The sequence below is a fragment of the Heptranchias perlo genome, chromosome 34, assembly GCF_035084215.1.
Source record: "Heptranchias perlo isolate sHepPer1 chromosome 34, sHepPer1.hap1, whole genome shotgun sequence".
NCBI lineage: Eukaryota > Metazoa > Chordata > Chondrichthyes > Hexanchiformes > Hexanchidae > Heptranchias > Heptranchias perlo.
In genome coordinates, this window is record NC_090358.1 from 7142920 (window position 1) to 7168348 (window position 25429).

Genomic DNA, 25429 nt, shown 5'->3' on the forward strand with positions numbered 1-25429 from the left:
CAAACTCCAGGTTGAGTTTGTAACTTCCACAACCTGCACCTCTACAGTACTCATCCTGTATGGAAAGACATCTTGGAGTATTTTGCTGGTCAGAGGACAAAAATGGACATCGAACTAGAGGGAGAGGGGAACAGGAAAGAGAGAAGAGGCAAGGTTAAAGTGACCTAGTCAGGATCACAAAACAACTATCGAGGAGCCAGTCACAATTGTAGTTTCCAATGTCACTATATGGTTCATTAGATAAATACAATTGGCCAGGGTTCCAGGAAAGTCCCAGGTCTGCAGATCTCAGCCAGATCATCAATATGGGCATTAAACTTTTCATGTATTCACTCATTGAGCCATCAGGGACTTGTTCACTTTCAGAATTGTTTTTAAGTTCATATAGAATCCATCAATTCAACCATTGTGTGTCTCTCCCCCTCCCTCTGGCTCAGCATCTTGATCAAGATATTTCAAACTCCTCCCAAGACACTTTTAATCAAAATGCAAAAGACAAAGTAATTTGAAGTTAAGCACTGCAGATGGAACGCTCATATTGGAGCTTCTCATAAAAATAGTTACAGTCCAAAATGGATTTTAATTGATGCTATTTTTCAAAGTCTGAGACACCCTCCTGATTGCAATGCACAGCAGGTTCAGTTGTTGGGCAGGAGGGAGGCACTAGCTTGGGCTGGCACGATGTGCTTCGAAGCCCCGAACTTCCCTAAAGTAACAGAGATCAGGTGGTCAGCGATAGATCAGCCCATTTAGAAAACCAAAACATCTATTTGTATACTGGAAATAAGACAGACATTAAATATCAATGTCTGTAGTTGTGCAGGATAGTTACAAAACGTTACCCCAGGAAAATATTAAGATATTTTCACATTGATCTATCAAAATAACTATGTATACAAATCACAAACCAAGTTAGTTGGTAAATGAGTATTAAATCGATTCACTACTTCAAAGGTGAATGGTTGAGAGGCCGGAAAGGTTATTAATATTGACATAACTCTGTGTCCATAGTCAAGTATAGGAAGTTCCCAGACTGTTCCCTGCGATGTGAAAGCATTTGTATGATGAACAGCTGCATGTAGTTAGTTGAAAATGGCCAAACATTAAACAGCATATTTTTAAATTCTGAAGTCTTTTCTCGTGTTATCGGCTGACCTTAATAACAAATACTACATTGTGTCAGATTCAATGAACTACTTCCCACTTCTCTCAATGTTCGAAAGAGATAGAGAAAGAAAAAAAAAGGAACATTTGAAACCAGAAAAACTAGCGCTCCATGTGCTTTTCAGCTCAGCGCTCTGAACTAATCATTTACAGATCCTGTGCTGTTTTTGTTTGACTGAATCCTGCTTTGGGTGACTTTTTCAGCTGAAGTAATAATCAAGATGTTAAGCATCGGGAATGAAGCCATTCTCAGCACAACTAGAGGTGGCATGTGATCAGCAAGCAATTGGAAAAGTTTTAGAAGAATACAGGACAGTCATGAGATTCATCACATCTCATTAGGCAGCTAAGAGGGGTCAGACCTGCTCTTGGAGATGATGTCAAATTCATATTTTTTGAAGATGCAGCATCATTCTCTAGAGCCTTTTGGATGCACTAATTAGATTTTCAAAATGACTTCAAGCTGCTAATTACCACAGTCAACGAGGAAGTGATTTCCTGGCCTCCGGTGAACAAGGAGATGGAGACATACATGTTTAGGTATGATATGTGCAAGAAGTTAACTAACCGATGCAGACTACCTTTTCATCACCATTTAGTAGACACAGATGATGTTGCATATCTTTTGGAATGTTTCCAGCTCAAGAATTTCATGAGGTATCTGAAAGTCAGGAAGGGACTGGCTGTCATGAGAGAAGATACTCTAGTCTGTTAAAGAGAGCCAGGATCACGATCGGAAACAGGAAGTCCTGTTGAAGCGATGCCGACAAAAAGGTGTCAAGCTGATGGAGGATAAAACGAGAAATGAAATAGGTGGATCATCATCTCTCTGAAGGACTAAAACCAGTGCTGAAGATGCCTTCTCTCACCTGTATAATAAGGTATTGAGAGATTTCTTGGGATAACCATCTGCATCAGTCTGCTCCAAAGTTCATCAGAGGTGACTCACTGAAAAAAGTTGACTTTCCATGGGACTGTCAGCATGAGAAGTGCCTGGATGAGGTCTAGAAGATTACCTCTAAAGCAGCCACGCAAAAATACTTTGGCATCAGTAAGGATGCAGTTCTACAATGTGATATATCTCAAAGAGGACTGATTGCATGTTTCATTCAAGAAAGTCAGCAGGTGGCTTATGATTCAAGATCTCCAACAGAAACAGAGATAAATTATGCTAAGATCAAATAAGAACTCAGCCATTATCGGTTTGCAGAAAATCAAATATCATATCTATGGAAAGAAAGTCACCATGGACTGTGGTCATTAGCAGCTTGAAATCATTTTGAAAATCTAATTAGTGCATCCAAAAGGCTCTAGAGAATGATGCTGCATCTTCAAAAAATATGAATTTGACATCATCTCCAAGAGGAGCAAGGAAATGGTTCTCCGACATGCTGAGCTCTCATGACCAGAAGGGTTGACAATGAGAAAGTGATTTCCTGGCCTCTGGTGAACAAGGAGATGGAGACATACATGTTTAGGTATGATATATGCAAGAAGTTTCAAGCGAAACAAAAAGGAATTGGTAACTGTCCAAATATCAAAAAGGCCCTGACTTTCTGAAATAGATAGACTGTCTGATAAAAGAGGGATAAAAACTCATTCGGCACATCACAGTGTTCCAAATTTGTTATAGCCAAATGGACCGTCAGTTGACTCAAGGGAATTCCAAAAGTTTGCACAAGTTGTCATGTCACCAGCTCACCAATGTATCTATAAGTCAACTGTTTAGGCAGAAAACTCTTAAAACTGTAAAAGCACTCCTTTACTAAAAAGCAAACAAGTCTAGGCACCACTTTCCTTGTTCTTCTTGAATGCACAATACACAAAATGGGAAACTGTAACTGTTGAACTTCATGATTGTTACAGATTTTATACTTGTCAACAAAGTGCTCTCATTGAAAGGTCAGTTTTCTTTTGAGGAGGGAGTTGTACTGCGATTGGGGTGACTTTGTAACTGCAGTCAAGTATACGAAATTCCTTGTCTGTTCGCTCTGACTGGGAAGTGTTTGTATGAGTGACAGCTGTACGCAGGTGAAGATAGCTGAACATTAAATACCACATTTTTAAGCTCTAATCGCCACAGTACCAGAAGGATATTACAGCTAATGAAAGGATACAGAAGAGAGCAACCAGAATGATTGAGGGGATGGAGTGATGATGTAAATTTGGCATGTACTCACTGGAAAAGAGAAAGTTGAGAGGTGATATGATTGCTGTTTTTAGGATTTTAATGGAACCAGATAATGTGGACCGTGACAAGCTATTTCACCTTGTCCAGAATAGTAGAACCAGAGGACACAGCCTGCGCTTGAAGGGGAATAAATTCAAAACTAATCTGCAGAAACAATATTCTAGTCAGTGAGTGGTCAATCTGTGGAACAGACTCCCTAGAGACATGGTGGAAGCAGTTAGAATTGATTAATTCAAATGAAAATTAGATAGATTTCTTTCAGGAAATAACATTTCAAGATACAGCTTATGAGTAATTTGAGACAGGGCATGTGGTAAGTGTAGCATGCTTAGGAGGAACAGGTGACTTTGGACCTATGGTTCCCCACTGGGTTTTTCTCACGTCATGTCTGGGTCTGTTGCGGACCAATTGAAAGAGATTGATTGCTATGATTAGTCAACGACCCCATTATCGTTTAATCATGCGACTACCAGGATGGTAGAAGGTGAACTGGATGGACCTTGGTCTTTTTTCGTCTAGCAATTCTTTTTTCCCATGAAGTCTTTTATTGTTTATTACTGATTGACCCTAATAACATACACTAAAATAAGGATAAACCTAGATATGGATGATTAAATAGTTTATGGAACACTGTGTCCATTTACACTGCACTTACTGGGTCGAAACCAGTAGCTACAGTTCAGGTTCCAGCCAAGAAACCTGCTGTCCATGAGAGTGTTATTTCAGAATCAGGTTGGGCTCCAATGCTAGGTTTACACAGTGACAATACAACTACAGTTGCACTGAAAATGCAGCCTAAATGTAACATTTGCTGATAGAGATCTGAAGCCCTTGCGATCTGTGCAAATATTTTCTAATTCTTTAAGCAGATAATTCCAGGTTCCATGGCAATTCAAATCAATTATTTACTGGACACAGCGTTTGAAAGACAAACAAGTGTTGAAAACACTGAACGCTAGCAGACATGGCAAGGCTTGCACATTCAAGGTCACCACTTGTCTGGTTTTGGGTCAGACAAGCCTTTTTATTGCATGGAAATTGCAGCAAATGTAAACTGGGCACTAATAGTCCATCTTTCTTCTCCACCATGGCATGACACGGATCTGCGAGTTATTAGGTTTGTAAAGAATTTTCACCAGAAATAAAGCAAACAGTGGAACCTGAGCCAGAATCCCACTCCCTGCCCTGCCCTTATCCACTCAGCAACGTACTCACTTGAAGTGAAATTCATGTAGCTCTCACCCTAATATTATTTCCCCGATGCGCACAGCTCTGGTACTATAGCAGGGATCATTACCCCCCAGATCCAAAGGGGCAGATGTGAAGGAGACTTAGTTTACCCCCCTCCCCAAATTGAAGGAAAAGCAGGCCACAAATGGCCCCTGTTGCATTAGGATCTATTAGAAAAGATTTAGGCAGAGGGTGAGATAATATTAACAGTACTTTATTCCCAACAGTTTTTCTCAAAAGTTTCCCTTTATCTGCCCAGGGTTGTGTGTTCTCCTTATGAGCAATCCCCACTGGCTCCCTTTCTATTTGCTCCCAATCCGCAATCCCCTTCCTGGCCTCCTCTTCCAATCTTGAATACTTGAGTGCGTTAACAGTAAGAACAGCTCTTCATTCTTGTAAAATGCCACAGCACAGAAGATGTGCATATTTTGAAAAACGGCAAAGTGAATGCAGAAGTGAGAAAAAGTTAAGTATTTCATTTTCAGACTCTCTGCACAATGGGCTGTGAGTCAAGCCCATATGGACTTCTGAGCATTAAGAACAACTTACAGTAAAATGACTCCACCTTATTAATGATTGGGAACACAGATGAGGAAAGGATTACTCCGGGAAGCAAAAGGGGACATGATCATTTTACGGCTGCCCAATCCATCATCCATTGGTTCTATGAATCGTAATCTTACTGCGAAAAGAATTTAAAAGAATTGCATTGATACTCACTGAGCCAGAAGGTTAATTTGGATGCCAGTTTCTGTTTGGGTGGGGGAAGAAATTCAAATAAGCCAGAACAGCAAAAGAAAAGCATAAAGTTGGAGCTTCTGCATGGTGAAGGCAGTGTGTAACAATCAAACAAACCAGGAAAATCCCAGGTTGAATCCCTAGTTTGTGCTGAGTTTGCTGATCTCGGCTACAATTAGGCTTCACACACCGGGTTAGAGAGGGGAAAATCATTCAGGGTACCGACTTTCAATGGCTATCCAGTGATCCCCTTCTGGGAACCATACACGTGTTTATGTCTGTCTGAGGACAGAATCAGGCTGTAATGTGCTGCTCTCCTCATAACTGAACAGCCTCCAACATTCACTGTCTATTCTCATGTGAAGAATGAACATTTTAATGAGGTACCAGAGGGTATGGAACACACACTATAAGTCAGTGCTCTCAGGAGAGATGGGGAGCAAATTGTAAAAGTAAACACACTGAATTCACATTCTTAGGGCAACCCATTCATCCGGAGGCTACACTAACACCAGTCTCTGGCAGAGACGGGGGATTCAAAATAAAACAATGGTACCAGAAAATGCTGGATAGAAACAGGTTAGTTACTATCTGATAAAATACAGGGAGACATGAACAGGCTTGCAGAGTGGTCGGATAAATGGAAAATTAATTTCGATGTAGCAAAGTGATAGGTGTTTCATTTTGGTAGGCGGAATAAGGAGGAAAGCAAGAAACTAAATGGGGTAGAGGAACAAACAGATCTGGGAATAGAATCACACAGCACAGGAGACTACCATTTGGCTGCCTGTGCTGGCTCTTTGAAAGAGCTGTCCAATTTAGTCTCATACCTCAGCCTTTTCCCCATAACCCTGCAAGTTAGTCCTCTTCAAGTACATGTCCAATTGCCTTTCAAAAGTTCCTATGGAATCTGCTTCCACCACTCTTTCAGGGAGTGCATTCGAGATCTTAACAACCCTGTGAGAAAAAAATCTAATTTCCCCTCTAGTTCTTTTGCCAATTATTTTAAATGTATGACCTCTGATTACTGACCCACTTGTCAGAGGAAGCAGTTTCTCCCCACTTGCTCTATCAAAACCCCTCATAATTTTTGAACACCTCTATTAGGTCTCCCCTTAACCTTGTCTGCTCTAAGGAGAATAATCCCAGCTTCTCCAAACTCTCCACATAACTGAAGTCCCTGGTATCATCTTGGTAAACCTCCTCTGTATCCTCTCCAAGGACTTGATTAAAGTGTGGTGCCCAGAATTATACAAAAAATTCCAGCTGAGACCTAACGAGTGATTTTTAATTGTGTGGCATGACTTCCTTGTTTTTGTATTCAATGCCCTTATTTACAAAGCCAAGTATGCCATACTCTTTCTTAACCGCCTAATCTACTTACCCTGCCACCTTCAAAGATTTGTGAATACAGATGCACAAATCGTTAAAAGTTGCAACACAAGTTGACATGGCCATAAAGAATGTAAAATGCTGGGGTTCATTTCTAGAGGAATCAAATACAAAAGCAGGGAGGTAATGTTAAGTTATTATGGAACCTTGGTTAGACCACACTGAGTACTGTGCGCAGTTCTGATCTCCATACTACAAAAACAATTTACAAGAATGTTATCAGAATTGAGAGGATGCAACTATCAAAGATTGAGCAGGCTGAGGCTCTTTTCTCTTGAAAAGAGAAGATTAAGAGACCTCTTAAAAGGGGTCTTTAAAATTATGAAGGGGTTTGATAGATTCTCCACGTCCACCCTGTTTCCACTCATTTGGGGGCATAAATGTAAGATTGCCACCAACCGATCAAATAAAGAATTTAGGAGGAATTTCTTTCCACAGAGTGGCGAGAATGTGGAACTCAATGCCACATGGAGTGGTTGAAGCAGAGAGCATTGATGTATTTAAGGGGAGGATTGATGCATACATGAGGGAGAAGGGAGGGAGGGACAAGGTGGGAAGAGGCTGGTGTGGAGCATAAACACTGGCATAGTCCAGTTGGGCCGAATGGCCTGTTTTTTGCACTGTAGATTTTATGTAATCTGATACGTTACCGTTTATCAGAAACTTTACTAGTTCTGATGGAGGATTCCACCCAAAACATTAATGTACCTTTTCTCTTTCAGATGCTGACCAACTTGCTGTGCCTTGATAACACTTTCTGCTTTTATTTCAACATTCCAGCATCCCCGCTCTTTCCATCAGCAAAATATCAACACATGTTAATTCAAGTACTGGAGATTGTAACCCTGCAATAGGCCACACACTGCCATCACTCCTGGTTAATGATTGCTTCTGTACCTGTACACTCACCAACCTGATCAGACGAATCCCAGGGGACACAAGCTAAAAATGAGGATCTTAGAAGTAAAAAGGGAATTCAGGCAAAAACCTTTAAATCCAAGAGGTAACAGATTTGTGGAACACGGTATTACGGAGGGCCAAGAAAGCAGACAGGATAAATTGGTTCAAGTGGCAATGAGATGAGTTTCTGGAAAGAAAAGCAACTGAGGGAATGTGGGGTTAATCAATGAAAGAGCTACAGGCCCCAATGGGCTTCAGAAGCCTTTTCCTGTTGCTAAAGATCCTTATGCTTTTTTTCCATGAACTGTTTTATATAACAGCACAAAAACAACAGGTGGTTGGGGATGAATTACAGATGTGCATGGAGTGGGGCGGAGTCTCTTGTGAGTTTGGGGTTTGTGTGCACGAATGAAGGACACTCCTAAGGCCATCTCGGGATTGTGTCCACAGCTGTAAACGCCGTCCGTTAACACAACGTTCGCGTGCTTTGTGTTCCTGCAGCAGGAAAAGGAAACAGATTTAAAGATGGCTTTTACTATACAATTGGCCGGATGCTGCCACCCCCGTGCACCCTACTAATTGGCTCAGGACCAATCGAGGGTATGGTCTGCGAGTAGCTCATCCTCTCTAAGCCGCACAAGGGGTGTGAGGTGAGGCTGGGTTTGGGCCGGGGGGGGTGGTAGGGGAGAGAGAGAGAGAGAGAGAGAGAGAGAGAGAGAGAGAGAGAGAGAGAGAGAGAGAGAGAGAGAGAGAAAGAAAAGAGAAAAAAAAAAGACAGATGTCAAGGTACTCTTAAAATACAAATACGATCTTTTCCCCACCCCTTCAATTTTCTCACCTGATGGCATGACTGGTTAACGGTTCCACAGATATCAGCAGTCCCCTGGCACCTTGTCCAAGGTGGTTATTGCTCATACACGCGTGCAGAGAGTCAATACTCTTAAGAGTGTGTACCAGTGCGCATTGTATTATAGAACATATATAGGACCCCCACTAAATACTTCACTTATTAAATGGTGTAAAACATCACATGCTAAATCAAAGCAATAGCCTTTCTTTTTTCAGGTACTGAGCGACCTGCCATTTCCTGCATTTTCTATTTTGATTTGGAGAGTTTATGTTTAGACGTGCAGCTGGGTGGGGATGGTTTCTTTCGAACTTCTCTTCGGGGGCAGGTTACACACTCCAGGCAGGAGCCTCCCACAGCTGAGCAACAGATCTATTTTCACCACTCCCTAGATCACCATCAACCCAGCTCGATCCCCTTAATAAGGCTCAGTGGAGCAGCTTCTATTAAGTCCCCACTTAGCTTCTTTCACCCTTTTACACAATGCAACTGGTTCCACTGGCAAGATTTTTTTTCCAAACTTGCTTCCTTCTGATCTCCATTTTCATTTTTTCTTGGCTGGGGGATGGAGGATTCTCAAGAAATAGCTAATCTAAAAGTGCCGAAAATGACGCAGAGCCAGGAAAATTGAGGCCAATGAAGATGGAGCACCCACATGGTTGTTCAGCCAATGAAAATGGAGCTCTGCAGAATTAACTGCTGGTTGAGTTTTAATGCTGCAGATGGGGCAAGTTAGCATTTCCTTTTAATAAAAAAGTTTAAAAATGATGTCCAAACAGACTGGGAGCTTTCTAAACTTGTCTGGTTGGTGATTACAGACAGTGCCATGAAGTAGTGGTATGAGACTACATCAACACCTCCAACAACCCAACTTGTCCCCTCAGGGCCTCCGATGCTGATCGGCCATATATTCCCTACCCATTCTTTCCACCATCAGTGACAGACTTCAGCCATCACCCTCTGGTCAGAAATGATCTTCCGAAATACTTGCTCCATCTCAACACACCCTTAAAAACCTCTTATTCAATCACACCTTTGGTCACCTCCCCCCAAACCCTCTTCTAACCTTAGCTCAGGGACCTATTCCCCACACCCCATCTTTGTGAAGCACCTTGGGACCTATCGTTAAAGATAAAATATGACTGCAAGTTGTTGTCTAAGTTCAACTTGAGATGATTACATAGAATGTACGGGTACGGTAGCATAGTGGTTATGTTACTGGGCTAGTAATCCAGAGGCCTGGACTAAAATCCAGAGTCATGAGTTCAAATCCTGCCACGGCAGCTGGCGAATTTAAATTCAATTAATTAATTAAAATTCAATTAATTAAATAAAAAAATCTGGAATTAAAATCAGTAATGATGGCCATGAAACTACCGGATTGTCGTAAAAACCCATCTGGTTCACTAATGTCCTTTAGGGAAGGAAACCTGCCGTCCTTACCCGGTCTGGCCTACATGTGACTCCAGACCCACAGCAATGTGGTTGATTCTTAATTGCCCTCTGAAATGGCCAAGCAAGCCACTCAGTTGAACAATCTCGCGACGAAAAGTCATAAGAATAAAACCGGCATCGGACCACGAGGCACCGGACACGACAACCGCAAAACACCAAGCCCAGTCGACCCTGCAAGGTCCTCCTTACTAACATCTGGGGACTTGTGCCAAAATTGGGAGAGCTGTCCCACAGACGAGTCAAGCAACAGCCTGACATAACCATACTCACAGAATCATATCTTTCAGCCAACGTCCCAGACTCTTCCATCACCATCCCTGGGTATGTCCTGTCCCACCAGCAGGACAGACCCACCAGAGGTGGCGGTACAGTGATATACAGTCAGGAGGGAATGGCCCTGGGAGTCCTCAACATTGACTCTGGACCCCATGAAATCTCATGGCAAGGAAACCTCCTGCTGATTACTACCTACCGTCCTCCCTCAGCTGATGAATCAGTCCTCCTCCATGTTGAGCACCACAAAATGTACTCTGGGTGGGGGACTTCAATGTCCATCACCAAGAGTGGCTCGGTAGCACCACGACTGACCGAGCTGGCCGAGTCCTGAAGGACATAGCTGCTAGACTGGGCCTGTGGCAGGTGGTGAGCGAACCAACACGAGGGAAAAACTTACTTGACCTCGTCCTCACCAATCAACCTGTCGCAAATGCATCTGTCCATGACAGCATTGGTAGGAGTGACCACCGCACAGTCCTCGTGGAGATGAAGTCCCGTCTTCGCACTGAGGACACCATCCAACGTGTTGTGTGGCACTACCACCGTGCTAAATGGGATAGATTCAGAACGGATCTAGCAGCTCAAAATTGGGCATCCATGAGGCGCTGTGGGCCATCAGCAGCAGCAGAATTGTACGCCAGCACAATCTGTAACCTCATGGCCCGGCATATTCCTCACTCTACCATTACCAACAAGCCAGGGGATCAACCCTGGTTCAATGAGGAGTGTAGAAGAGCATGCCAGGAGCAGCACCAGGCATACCTAAAAATGAGGTACCAACCTGGTGAAGCTACAACTCAGGACTACATGCATGCTAAACAGCGGAAGCAACATGCTATAGACAGAGCTCAGCGATTCCACAACCAACGGATCAGATCAAAGCTCTGCAGTCGTGAATGGTGGTGGACAATTAAACAACTAACGGGAGGAGGAGGCTCTGCAAACATCCCCATTCTCAATGATGGCGGAGTCCAGCACGTGAGTGCAAAAGACAAGGCTGAAGCGTTTGCAACCATCTTCAGCCAGAAGTGCCGAGTGGATGATCCATCTCAGCCTCCTCCCGATATCCCCACCATCACGGAAGCCAGTCTTCGGCCAATTCGATTCACTCTACGTGATATCAAGAAACGGCTGAGTGCACTGGATATAGCAAAGGCTATGGGCCCCGACAACATCCCAGCTGTAGTGCTGAAGACTTGTGCTCCAGAACTAGCTGCGCCTCTAGCCAAGCTGTTCCAGTACAGCTACAACACTGGCATCTACCCGACAATGTGGAAAATTGCCCAGGTATGTCCTGTCCACAAAAAGCAGGACAAATCCAATCCGGCCAATTACCGCCCCATCAGTCTACTCTCAATCATCAGCAAAGTGATGGAAGGTGTCGTCGACAGTGCTATCAAGCGGCACTTACTCACCAATAACCTGCTCACCGATGCTCAGTTTGGGTTCCGCCAGGACCACTCGGCTCCAGACCTCATTACAGCCTTGGTCCAAACATGGACAAAAGAGCTGAATTCCAGAGGTGAGGTGAGAGTGACTGCCCTTGACATCAAGGCAGCATTTGACAGAGTGTGGCACCAAGGAGCCCTAGTAAAATTGAAGTCCATGGGAATCAGGGGGAAAACTCTCCAGTGGCTGGAGTCATACCTAGCACAAAGGAAGATGGTAGTGGTTGTTGGAGGCCAATCATCTCAGCCCCAGGGCATTGCTGCAGGAGTTCCTCAGGGCAGTGTCCTAGGCCCAACCATCTTCAGCTGCTTCATCAATGACCTTCCCTCCATCATAAGGTCAGAAATGGGGATGTTCACTGATGACTGCACAGTGTTCAGTTCCATTCGCAACCCCTCAGATAATGAAGCAGTCCGAGCCCACATGCAGCAAGACCTGGACAACATCCAGGCTTGGGCTCATAAGTGGCAAGTAACATTCGCGCCAGATAAGTGCCAGGCAATGACCATCTCCAACAAGAGAGGGTCTAACCACCTCCCCTTGACATTCAACGGCATTACCATCGCCGAATCCCCCACCATCAACATCCTGGGGGTCACCATTGACCAGAAACTAAACTGGACCAGCCATATAAATACTGTGGCTACGAGAGCAGGTCAGAGGCTGGGTATTCTGCGGCGAGTGACTCACCTGACTCCCCAAAGCCTTACCACCATCTACAAGGCACAAGTCAGGAGTGTGAGGGAATACTCTCCACTTGCCTGGATGAGTGCAGCTCCAACAACACTCAAGAAGCTCAACACCATCCAAGATAAAGCAGCCCGCTTGATTGGCACCCCATCCACCACCCTAAACATTCACTCCCTTCACCACCGGCGCACTGTGGCTGCAGTGTGCACCATCCACAGGATGCACTGCAGCAACTCGCCAAGGCTTCTTCGACAGCACCTCCCAAACCCGCGACCTCTACCACTTAGAAGGACAAGAGCAGCAGGTGCATGGGAACAACACCACCTGCACGTTCCCCTCCAAGTCACACACCATCCCGACTTGGAAATATATCGCCGTTCCTTCATTGTCGCTGGGTCAAAATGTTTGAACTCCCTTCCTAACAGCACTGTGGGAGAACCGTCACCACACGGACTGCAGCGGTTCAAGAAGGCGGCTCACCACCACCTTCTCAAAGGCAATTAGGGATGGGCAATAAATGCTGGCCTCGCCAGCGACGCCCACATCCCGTGAACGAATTTAAAAAAAGCACAGAAACAGGCCATTTGGTCGAAAAGGTCCATGCAAGCCTCCTCCCACCCCTCTTCGTCTAACCCTATCAGCATCTCCTTCTATTCCTTTCTCCCTCATGTGTTTATCTAGCATCCCCTTAAATGCACCTATGTTATTCGCCTCAACTACTCCTTGTGGCAGCGAGTTCCACATTCTCAGCATTCGCTGGGTAAAGATTTCACACCCACGTTATGCCACACTCTTTATATTGATGCCATGCTAAAGCAGCTTTGCATCAAGGGAAATGTGTAGGTTCACTGTGCTATTCATGTAATAGTTTAAACAGAAGTTTTGGTAAAAAAACCAGCACAATAAAAGGAGCTCAGATGTAGTGACTGTCCATCAATTCTGACATCTTCATTCCAAGATTTATAGCCCAAGTTAACTTCAATCCTTTTGTAAGTAAGCAACAAATCTAACACAGCCAACCAAACGAGTACGACACAGGCAGAGCATTACTTTTAAATATGTTAATGAGAAGATAATATTGGAATACCCTATTCATAATCAAAAGAACACAAATATTTGCAGCAAACATCTAACTTGCCTTGGCAGTGAAGAGTTATACTGAGGCATTACAGAAGGATGAGTCTGACGACAAGTCACAGAGGATGGGTCATTGTTGAGAATATTTAGCAACCAACTGCTGCATTGCCTACCGCGTTCCCATGAGGGAGCCTTTTCCTACATAGGTGACAAAATGATGCGTGACTGTTTAGAGGCTTGTGACTAAACTCGTGGTAATGTCACAAGATATTTTCACACAAGGTAGCAGCTCCAATGTTATATTATATGCTGCCAACTTGACCTGGAGCTTCCTTAATAACTATGTTTATTTATGTACGGAATCTTACAACACCAGGTTATAGTCCAACAGTTTTATTTGAAAATCACAAGCTTTCGGAGATTATCTCCTTCGTCAGGTGAGTGAGTGACGAACTGACGAAGGAGATAATCTCCGAAAGCTTGTGATTTTCAAATAAAACTGTTGGACTATAACCCGGTGTTGTAAGATTTCTTACATTTGTCCACCCCAGTCCATCACCAGCATCTCCACATTATGTTTATTTAGAGAGGAGGAGGCCCGAGAAAGTTGGGGGAGTGGGAAGGGTGAGAAAGGGGGCGCAAGAGGACGAGGCCAGAAAGGGGAGCGGGGGATGAAAGAGAAATGGAAGAAAAAGTCTGAAGGAAAGAATAAAGGCTGACCTCCATTTATAATAGCACCTTCCCAAGTTATGGTCAATCGCATATCTCAAAGTACTTGACATGCAATCTATGATTGCTGCTGTGTGGACAACTACATTTGCATGCAACAAGTTCACACAATTGACAATGAGATGAATGACCAGTTAATAGGTTTTTGACAGTGTTGGTTGAGGGAATGATGGCCAAATCGCCCAGTTCTTCTTCAAACAGTGCTATGAGATTTTTTTTTTAACCACCAGTACAAGTGGGCAATGCCTCAGTTTCAACATCTCACTGTGACAATTTAACACTCCTGCAGTACGACACTGGAGGAGATTATGCAATAATGACCTGGAGTGGGGGTTGAATTCCAAACCTTCTGATCCAAAGGAGAGGCGAGCGAGGCTGATTGTTTCCCCAACAATCAAGCTATTCAGGATTTATCCAACACTGTCCAACAGGGCCTTGCCTTGTATAGCCAGTATGGTTGGACCCAAGAAGTTGTGCAATCTACTTTAGTGTGAGTGCAGCAGACTTTGGAATGGAGTTCGGTTGAGTGTCAGTAGAAGTGAAGGCACATGTCAGGCACAGCAATCAATCCACACACAATGGGGGAAAAAACAATCCCTGTGCACTCCGTGAGACATTAAAGTTACAAGTGCGTCCCTGGGACAACCACTTACCAGTTCGGTGGAGCGAAGGTCAGCATGGTTCTCAGGCAGTTTCTGGATACAGTCAACTTCATCCTCTGGTAGCCCTTCTGTAATTAGGAAAAAGAAAGATCCATCACTCACCTTCCAGATAACAGAATGGATGTGTTAAATACAGCCACACAGAGTTGGAACATACACATAATCCAGAAGTGAGACACAAAGTCTGTATCACAAAAGTAACTATACAATGCCGTACAGCCAACTGATGTGCCAACCCTTCACGTTTCAGTTGTTCTTTGTTGTCCACTAGGAACTTTCTTTTAGTGTTTTATCAAGCTAGCTCAATCAAATAAATTACTTGCATCTAAGGTCAAGTATGCTCTGCATTACAAGAGTAACTGTACAATGCAGTCCCACCAACTGATGTACCAACCCTACCACGCCGATGAACGTGGCTCATCCTATCTCCTTCCCTTCCATCCTCCTCTCCCACCCTCTAGCTGACTCGGTGATTCCCCATTGTAAGTTCTTCAAGTCAGCTAAGCAGAACCAGGCCACCCCAACAGGGAGGAAGGACTGGGAAGGAAAAAAAAAGACAGAGGTCACTTATCTGTATGCCAGTCATTAAAGGAAGCCATTGGCAGAGACCTTTGAATAGGTCAGTGACCCACACTTCTGCTTGCAGTTCAGCAGAGGATGCAGGAAAATAAAAAGTTCAAAGAGCATATTTATGTTAAATCAACTGAATGCCAAGAAAAAGTCCCATTCCTTTCAAGGACCATGTACAACCTACCCTAATATGGACTCTATCCCATTTGTTTGATCTCCAGAGGGGAAATGTAAACAAGTAAATAAACAAACAGTACAGGCTGAACAAGTAAATAAACAAACAGTACAGGCTGGACAAGTAGCAGCAAGGCATCACCGACCGCTTCATCCACTCCCACCGGCCAACATATATTTTCATTGCTCACCAGACACCAGTGACAACTTTGTTACTGCAGACAAAAAGAACAAATTTGCATTTATATAGCGCCTTTCATGTTCTCAGGAAGTCCCAAAGTGCGTCACAGCCAATTAATTATTTTTGAAGTGTAGTTACAGTTGTTTTGTAGGCAAACTCCTTCCAGTATCCAGTTTACCAACCCATTAAGCAGTTTATTGCCAGTCAGCTGGGATCTTCCAGTCAACTGTGTTGCCAACTGCTCTGCTACAACTTAAACCAGATTATAGCCCGAAAACAGAACACTATGCACTTCAGGAGGTCAGCACTAAACGTAAACTTACACTGAGGGTTGCTTTTCTCGCTCGTGTCATTGCAAGTAACGTCCATTAGTTCAATGTTTGGGCAAAAATTCATCAAATCCCCAAAACAAACTTCCATCATGCTGTGTAAATGTTCCGCCTCTGCCGCTAACACTTACAAAGAAACAACTTTTTTTCGGAACGGAGGGGGATCAAAAGAGGTGAGAAAAAAGAATTCAGATAATTTATTGCACAACTTTCGGGGCTCTGCATACTTCAAGAAGTGACTGGTGACGCTGCACAGGGGCAACACACTCTCGAGCTTTTGTCACACTTTCCCCCACATACTGAGATTCTGATAAGGCTAAACAGTTCTTTTGTGTGACAAGTAGGGGGAAAGGATGAGAGAAAGATGACCACAGGCAACAAGCTCCTCTATCCAGAAGGGAAGGAGTGAGCCCCCTAACCAGCAGCTGACGCGTCCGAGCATTCAGTTCAGAACTTGGTTAAATAAAAAGATTTAATTTCTAAAAGGAAAAAGGATTCTCAAAAAGGACATAAGATTCAGCAGATTACAATGCATACACAATGTGTTTATGGAATATTAGCTTAATGGTGAACAAACTCTGTGTCCAAAACAACAATTTGGGCAGTCATACAGTTTCTCTCCATCTCACAGCTGACAATTAAAATCCTGTCACACTGTTTTATAGAATCACAGAATGGTTACAGCACAGAAGGCGGCCATTTGGCCCATTGAGTCAGTGCCGGCTCAATGCAAGAGCTAGCCCCACTCCCCCACCCTATCTGCGTAGTCCTGCAAATTTTTCCTTTCAAGTACTTATCCAGTTCCCCTTTTGAAAGCCGTGATTGAATCTGTCGTCACCACACCCCACGGGCAGCACATTCCAGATCCTAACCACTCGCTGCGTAAAAAAAGATTTAGTGGACAAACGTTACCAAACTTAAATCTCATAACCCTCTCCAATACAGCACACATGGAGATATGATGAACACTTGGTGCTGCTATTTCATGGTGCAGTGCAAAGGAACTCAGACTTTAGTACTTGTCATGACCACCAGGTGGCTTTGTAGTCAAGTTAATCCACATGAGCAGCTGGGAGCAAGTTACGAAGATACTGGAGATGCAAGAACCAGGGGGCCAGGGGCGCCGCACAGGACGGGAAACGACGGAGAGAATGAGCACGAGAGCGAGAGCACGAGCGAGGGAGAATGAATTCAGCATCGCAAGACAATAAACATTCCCATGAGAAGCAGAAAAACAAAATCAAAAGGAAATCAAAGTTGATCAATGAGACTTCCTCTCTGCCATGGAGGTGCTCTGTTACAGTGCCAAAAAAATTCAGCACTCCGGATTTGAAATGATTCTTTTGTACTGTCTGCCTTTTATAGACACAACTACTCAGCAAAATACTAATTTTAACTGGAGAAGTTGAGTACAGCATCTTTCTATAAATGACCTCACTGGGTCAGATCATACGGAAGTCACTAAAAAAATAAATGGGAACCCACTTGAACATTAGCCTGTCTGTTCTCAGTCAGATAATTGTGGAGCTGCTCTGTATTCCCAGCATTTCCAGTTTGTATTTTGTGAATTTCAAAGACTCCAGTGATACAAAGTTGAGGAAATGCACACATCCAGCGCATATTTATTGATTCTGCATTCAGGATGATTTAAATAAACTTCCCTTTCCATGTGGACCCGATGAAAGGAGCTACAGGCTCCAGTGCTTGCTCCATTATTCAAGTCAGTTAATGAGAGGCAGTGTTTCATCGACTCAGTGCTGAATTAACTGAACGCTAATGCACAATTCTGTCCATTTTTCCATGAAAACTATGAACCAATGGTCTTCACTATGGTGTGTTGTCAGAGCTCTGTGTTTTCAAAATTCCCACCTGCCCCCAATGCCAGCCCTCCCCACCACTTCCCGCCCAATTCACCAGATTTTTTTTTGGAGATGCTCCATTATCCTCTAATTCAAAATCTGGTTTTCCATTTATTGTCCCCGGTTTTGAATGGCAAATTCTGCTTTGGCTTTCCAAAATCTTTGAAGCTGTCACTGGAGCCTTTGAAAGTCACAAACAAAAACGGGAAATGCTGGAAATACACTGCAGTTCCTTACATTCTCTTCCTGCTCTGCACACCGATTGTTAAGGAGCCGTAATGTCATCACACACACAACACGGTGAATACTGGCCATATAGCGCACACATCTACCCATACGACACGGTGAATACTGGCCGTACAGCATACACATCTACCCATACGACACGGTGAATACTGGCCATATAGCGCACACATCTACCCATACGACACGGTGAATACTGGCCGTATAGCGCACACATCTACCCATACGACACGGTGAATACTGGCCATATAGCACACACATCTACCCATACAACACGGTGAATACTGGCCATATAGCGCACACATCTACCCATACGACACGGTGAATACTGACCATATAGCGCACACATCTACCCATACGACACGGTGAATACTGACCATATAGCACACACATCTACCCATACGACACGGTGAATACTGGCTATATAGCGCACACATCTACCCATACGACACGGTGAATGCTGGCTATATAGCGCGCACATCTACCCATACGACACGGTGAATACTGGCCGTATAGCGCACACATCTACCCATACGACACGGTGAATACTGGCCGTATAGCACACACATCTACCCATACGACACGGTGAATACTGGCTATATAGCACACACATCTACCCATACGACACGGTGAATACTGGCCATATAGCACACACATCTACCCATACGACACGGTGAATACTGACCATATAGCACACACATCTACCCATACGACACGGTGAATACTGGCTATATAGCGCACACATCTACCCATACGACACGGTGAATACTGGCTATATAGCGCACACATCTACCCATACGACACGGTGAATACTGGCCGTATAGCGCACACATCTACCCATACGACACGGTGAATACTGGCCGTATAGCACACACATCTACCCATACGACACGGTGAATACTGACCATATAGCACACACATCTACACACGACAGGTTTAATACTGGTCATATACATGTACACACAAAAATACAGTGAATACTGGTTATACATGCACATAGAATGAACACAGGTCACAGAAACACATATGAATACCTGTCTCTCTCAAACGCACACAGTGAATACTGACCATACATAGACATAGAATGAACACTGGTAATAAACAGTGAATACTGGTTACACAAACACACACACAGTGAATATGGTGACATACACAACTTTTCTCAACTGTCTAAGATAAATTTTTTCTGGCATCCATTAAACTTCTGACATTCCCCATTTTCATCCATTTTTGAAAAGTCTAAAATAATCCCTGAAAAATTCTGGGAATTTTTTTCAAAAACAAAACATAACCCACGTACTGTCTAAACATATCAGAATAGAGCCGAGCATGATCATGAATGACGTACAATGAATGACTGTTGGAATTACAGAACTGGGGACACAAAGCCCATTTGCTATTTGTAGCAAAATCTAAACAGCCGCACAAAGAGCAAACAGGTTTACATCACACAGTGAACATGGCAATTCTGGGCCTTGTCACTCTCCGACTGCATTCTCCACCCCTCTAAACACAGGGGCACAATCGCAGCAGACAGGTCGGCTCCTGGAGTTAAGTAGCTGCTGCAGAAGGTCAGCCACTTGCTTCATTAATTATGTAACAAGATAGAACCAGTTCTGAATTAGTGTTTAGGACGTGTTTTACCTGTAAAGTGCGGCAATAAAGAGCATTAACGAGCAGTAAACTAAGTTCCCACTAAGCACAGCCTCGACCACATGCAAAATGATGGTGGGAGCACCAGAGGCCTGCCCACACCGCTCCCCCACTCCCTAACAAGCCTTCACTCAAGTCAATTATCATTCTTGACAATAAATTTCATCAGAACAACCTGATTTAGTGTTTCTTAAAACTTCTTCAGGCCGGACCCTGCCAAAAGACACTTAGCCTTTCATATCCCTTGAGCCAAGGATTCTGGTTGGACATCTGCAAACGAATGTCTGTGTCTCTTCTCCCCTCGCCTCGCCTCACTTTTGTCCAACTCTTACTTGTGGTTTCTCTCTGACCTCATTTTTCCTTTGTTCTCCTTTTCCCCTCTGCAACAGATATCCCACTTCACTTTGGGCAGCGGGGGCAATATGGGGGAAATGGTGAAGCCAGCTGCAGTGAGCAGAGCTGAGGAGTGGGCACTGAAATAGAAATTGATAAGCCAGCTCAAGCTAAATGTTGATTGACCAGTGCCACCAAGCGAGCTGTGAATAAGAGACATGAATCACCCAAGGCATTTTGATTTTCCCCATGGCACACACCATCCCCCAAATGGAGCAGTTGTTATGGCAACCTGTTGGCCCATGCCACCTCTATGAGCTGAGTAACTACTGAAGGTTTAGTCAATTTCCATCCCTCCACTCATATTACCTAAAGGACCTTTAGAGAGCAGAAACTCATCAATTTGGAGAGGTACAGAAGGGAGTTGCCTCTTACAACTGTCCCCCAATATACATCGGGTAAGAACAGGACTGGACTGTGCTGGCATTCACTCCAAGGTCACGCAGGGTCCCGTCTAGGCTTGCAAGTGAAGAAGTGGCAGAGAGCTGCCGGGGGCTATGGAGTGGCATCCCAGCAAGATTCAGTGTCTTCAGCAGAGGAGCACTGAGGGAGAAAAACCCAAGCCTTCCTGTCTCCTTTATTTCTGTGCCACAAACTGGGTATTGTGCACTGATTCAGTCATTTCTTTAGCAGGTACCCTTGTCCCCTGCACATTAAGTCTGTTACAACCTGGCTCAAACATAGAGAACATCTCCCTGCTGAAAGTTTTTGTGAAGAGTTGTGCTGAGCCAATGAATGACACTTGCTATCTCCCAGAGACCAAGTGCGACAAGATAGCAAGTGGTGGGAATGAAAAACCCTACAAGCCCTCAAAAGCAAACATGATGAGCCCACCCAGCAGGATATCTGTCAACATACTTACTTCACATTTTCTGGGACCATCGGTTCAAGATTGAGGGCTGCTCGATAGTCGGTCCCATTTTTGGGACCAATTTGGTCAGCCATTTTCCATACCAGGCTAACTTGTTTAATCAGTTATAGCTCCTTCACATCATACTTACAACATATGTCATGCAGTCTCCAGGTTAGCATTCATTTCTGAAAGCATGAAGGGCACTTTTAATCATCTTGTCTCTAGTTATGTGATTTACTGTCACCCTGAAAATCCTCTAAAAGGAAGAATCATTACATTCTGGAAGGTTATTACTATTGTCAAATATTCCTGTTTTGTAGCCTCCACTCACGAATCTCCGCATCCCCCCACCCCACCCCACGTAACCCTTTCCCTCCAAATGGCTTTCTTGAGGTAATGTGTAACTGAGACATGTTGGTCAATAAGGTCGCAGTATGAATTTGTTGGAGATCAGGATCAGATGTGATGCACTTTATGTTCAAATGGCCCACCAAGGCTCATACATCAACAACGACCTCTCAGCCACCCAAAGGCTCTCAGTATCTGTGGAATTGTACCAGGAAGAGGCAGCACAATCAACTGGGGCTGCTGGAGGGATGCTATAACTGAACTCGGCACACCTGGATTTCAGAGAGAGGAGAAGCTAGCCAGGAGTCTTGCTTCTGGTTTGCTATCCAGTGACCCCTGCTGAGATGCGCGCTGTGTACACATTCACATTGGTCAAGGACTGGGCTTGGCTTTGTCTTCGTGCCCTCTGTGGTGAATAGCCCACCAGCACTCACTCACTGTCCATGACACACACGGATTGAATGGCCACTTGGGCAAGGTACTGCAGAGCACCCAGCACGTGGGGAACTCCACTCCAGTCGAGTGAGCACCGTCAGGAAAGGAGAGGAGAGAATTGGGGGCAGGTAGAAGCACAGCCAGCAGGGAGTGCTGAATCGCTATCAAACAATTTCTGTTGGCTACAGTACCACTTGTCTCCCACTCTTCCAAGGCGTTGACTCATGCCCACCTTTCCACTCCCTTGTCCAGGTGCACTGAAGTCAATTGCAGTTCCCCTCCAACACCTCACCTGAGGTCAGCTAACACAGCACACGCCCCAGGGATCTGGCCTGAGACCTTTCTCTCTACGGCTCAGCTAGCTACCCAATACCTTAACCAGCTAAACCATTGGGGAAACCAGTGACAAGAGCTTTACTAAATATTTTAAGGCAAGTTCACACAAGTCCAGTAACTTGCCTTCACTTAAACTCAAATCAGTCCACAAATACTACAAATAATAAACATTACTGGGCATTCACACAGCGGGTAACAAAACTGAACCCACACACTCTGAACATGTAATATGGAAGCTTAAGATTCAGGTATACTTTTATAGATATCAGTACAGGTGGAGCCAAGAAATAACAAGGGGCAGAAAACACTGGTGGGAGTAGTTTATAGGCCCCCTAATGGTAGTTATAGTGTTGGACAAAATATAAATCAGGAAATTAGAGGAGCATGTAACAGGGGTAATGCAATAATCATGGGGGTCTTTAATCTTCATTTAGGCTGGGCAAAACAAACTGGCAAAAGTAGTTTGGAGGACGAGTTCATAAAATGCATTCAAGACAATTTTCTAGAACAACAGGAAGGAACCAATGAACCCTCTAGAAAACAGACTATTTTAGATCTAGTACTGTGAAATGAGACAGGGTTAGTTAGTAATCTTATAATAAAGGATCCTCTGGGGAGGAGTGATCATAATATGATAGAATTTCATTGAGTTTGAGAGTGATGTCATTAAGTCCGAAACTCGGGTCTCAAATTTAAACAAAGCCAATTATGTAGATATAAGGGGTAATTTGGCAAAGATCTTTTAATCTAATTTCCAAATCTATATGACGGTAGATAAGCAATGGCGAACATTTAAATAAATAATTCATAATTCTCAACACATATACATTCCCTTGAGCAATAAAAACTCCACGGGTAAAGTGATCCAACTAGAGAAGTTAAGGATAGCATTAGATTAAAGGAAGAGACTTACAATGTCGCCAAAAATAGTAGTAAGCCTGAGGATTGGGACGGTTTTTGAAATCAGCAAAGGGTGACCAAAAAATTGATAGAGGGGGAACAATGATTGCGAGATTAAACGAGCAAGAAATATAAAAACAGATTGTCAGAGCTTCTACAAGTGTACAACAAGGAAGAGATTAGCCAAAGTAAACATGGGTCCCTTAGAGGCAGAGACAGAAGAAATTATAACAGGGAATAAGGAAATGGCATCGGTGTTAAACAAATATTTTGTTTCTGTCTTCATAGAAGACACAAAAAACATACCAGAAATAGTAGGGAACCAAGGGTCTAATCAGAGTGAGGAACTTAAAGTAATTAAGATTAGTAAAGAAAGTACTGGAGAAATTAATGGGACTAAAAGCTGACAAATCCCCTGGACCTGATGGTCTACATCCTAGGGTTTTAAAAGAGGTGGCTGCAGAGATAGTGGATGCATTGGTTTTGATCTTCCAGAATTCCCTAGATTCTGGAACGGTCCCCATGGATGGAAGGTTGCAAATGAAACCCCGCTATTCAAGAAAGGAGGGAGAGAAAACAGGGAACAATAGGCCAGTTAGCCTGACATCAGTAGTCGGGAAAATGCTAGAATCTATTATTAACAGGGCACTTAGAAAATTATAATATGATTAGGGAGTCAACATGGTTTTATGAAAGGGAAGTCAAGTTTGACAAATCTATCAGAATTTTTTGAGGGTGGTAACTAACAGGGTAGATAAGGGGGAACCAGTGGATGTAGTATATTTGGATTTTCAAAAGGCATTCTATAAGGTGCCACACAAGAGGTTGTTACACAAGATTAGGGCTCATGGGATTGGGGGTAATATATTAGCATGGATTGAGGATTGGTTAACGGTTAGGAAACAAAGTAGGAATCAACGGGTCATTTTCGGGTTGGCAGGTTGTAACTAATGGGGTGCCGCAAGGATCAGTGCTTGGGCCTCAGCTAATTACAATCTATATCAACGAATTAGATGAGGGGACCGAGTGTAATGTATCCAAGTTTGCTGATGATACAAAACTAGATGGGAAAGTAAACTGTGAGGAGGACACAAAGAGTCTGCAAAACAATATAGACAGGTTAAGTGAGTGGGTGAGAAGGTGGCAGATGTTAACATGCAGGTACGGCAAGCAATTAGGAAGGCAAATGGTATGTTAGCCTTTATTGCAAGGGGGTTGGAGTACTAGAGTAAGGAGGTCTTGCTGCAACTTTATAGGGCTCTGGTGAGACCACACCTGGAGTACTGTGTACAGTTTTGGTCTCCTTACCTCAGGAAGGATATACATGCCCTAGAGGGGGTGCAATGAAGGTTAACTAGGTTGATTCCTGGGATGAGAGGGTTGTTCTATGAGAGATTGAATGGGCCTATATTCTCTGGAGTTTAGATGAATGAGAGCTGATCTCATTGAAACATAAGATTCTGAGATGGCTTGGCAGGGTAGATCTGAGAGGCTGTTTCCCCTGGCTGGCGATTCTGGAACCAGGGGACATAGTCTCAGGATAAGGGGTCGGACATTAGGACTGAGATGAGGAGGAATTTCTTCACTCAGAGGGTCATGAATATTTGGAATTCTCTACCCCAGATGGCTGTGGATGCTCATTCGTTGAGTATATTCAAGACTGAGATCAATAGATTTTTGGACACTAAGGGAATCAAAGGATATGCGGATCGGGCTGGAAAGTGGAGTTGAGGTAGATCAGCCATGATCTTATTGAATGGCGGAGCAGGCTCGAGGGGCCGAATGGCCAAGCCCTACTTCTTACTTTGTTATACAAATATATCTAAAGTCACATGTGAGGCCTCCACTTTATATTAAACCAAACGCACCAAACAAGGCTGCAAGTAATTATTTATTGCTCGCTGCTATTGGTGGCAGCTGGGTGCAGTATTCCAGCCAAAAGGTTAATCCTTCTGAACACTAATGTTTTCTGCAGCTTCGGAGACGGACACACTGTCTGCTGCAGAACACTGTGCCGGGCCGTTGTAGAAATATAAAGGAAATCCCGAGATGGGAGGAGAGGAGGTTAGAGTGGAGGAGAGGAGATGGTGTAAAAAAGGGGGGAGGGGAGGGAAGAAGGGGTAAAGCAGAGGGAGGAGGGGGCAAAGCAAAGGGGGGATGAGGAGGAACAGAGAGAGAAGCAGAGGGGAAAATTGGTGGAAAAAATAATCAAAGAAGCACTGTGGAGTCATTTGCTAGGCAATGCTGGATCTTGGGGAGATGCCAGATGGCATCATTGCTGTAACTGTATAACAGCAACTGGGCAGCAGCAACAGGCAACAGAAGTGGTAGATTATAAGAAATTAGTTCAGGTTA

At 43.9% G+C, this 25429-nt stretch overlaps 1 protein-coding gene across 3 annotated transcripts in view; it reads right to left on the reverse strand.

The window, feature by feature from the left end:
- Positions 1 to 25429, reverse strand: part of akap13 (A-kinase anchoring protein 13) — a 322499-nt gene that overhangs the window by 153580 nt on the left and 143490 nt on the right. For all 3 annotated transcript variants that reach the window (XM_067971374.1, XM_067971373.1, XM_067971372.1), the window contains exon 9: positions 14792 to 14868. In XM_067971374.1, the coding sequence (XP_067827475.1) occupies positions 14792 to 14868 (77 nt within the window). The remainder of the gene's footprint in view (positions 1 to 14791; positions 14869 to 25429) is intronic.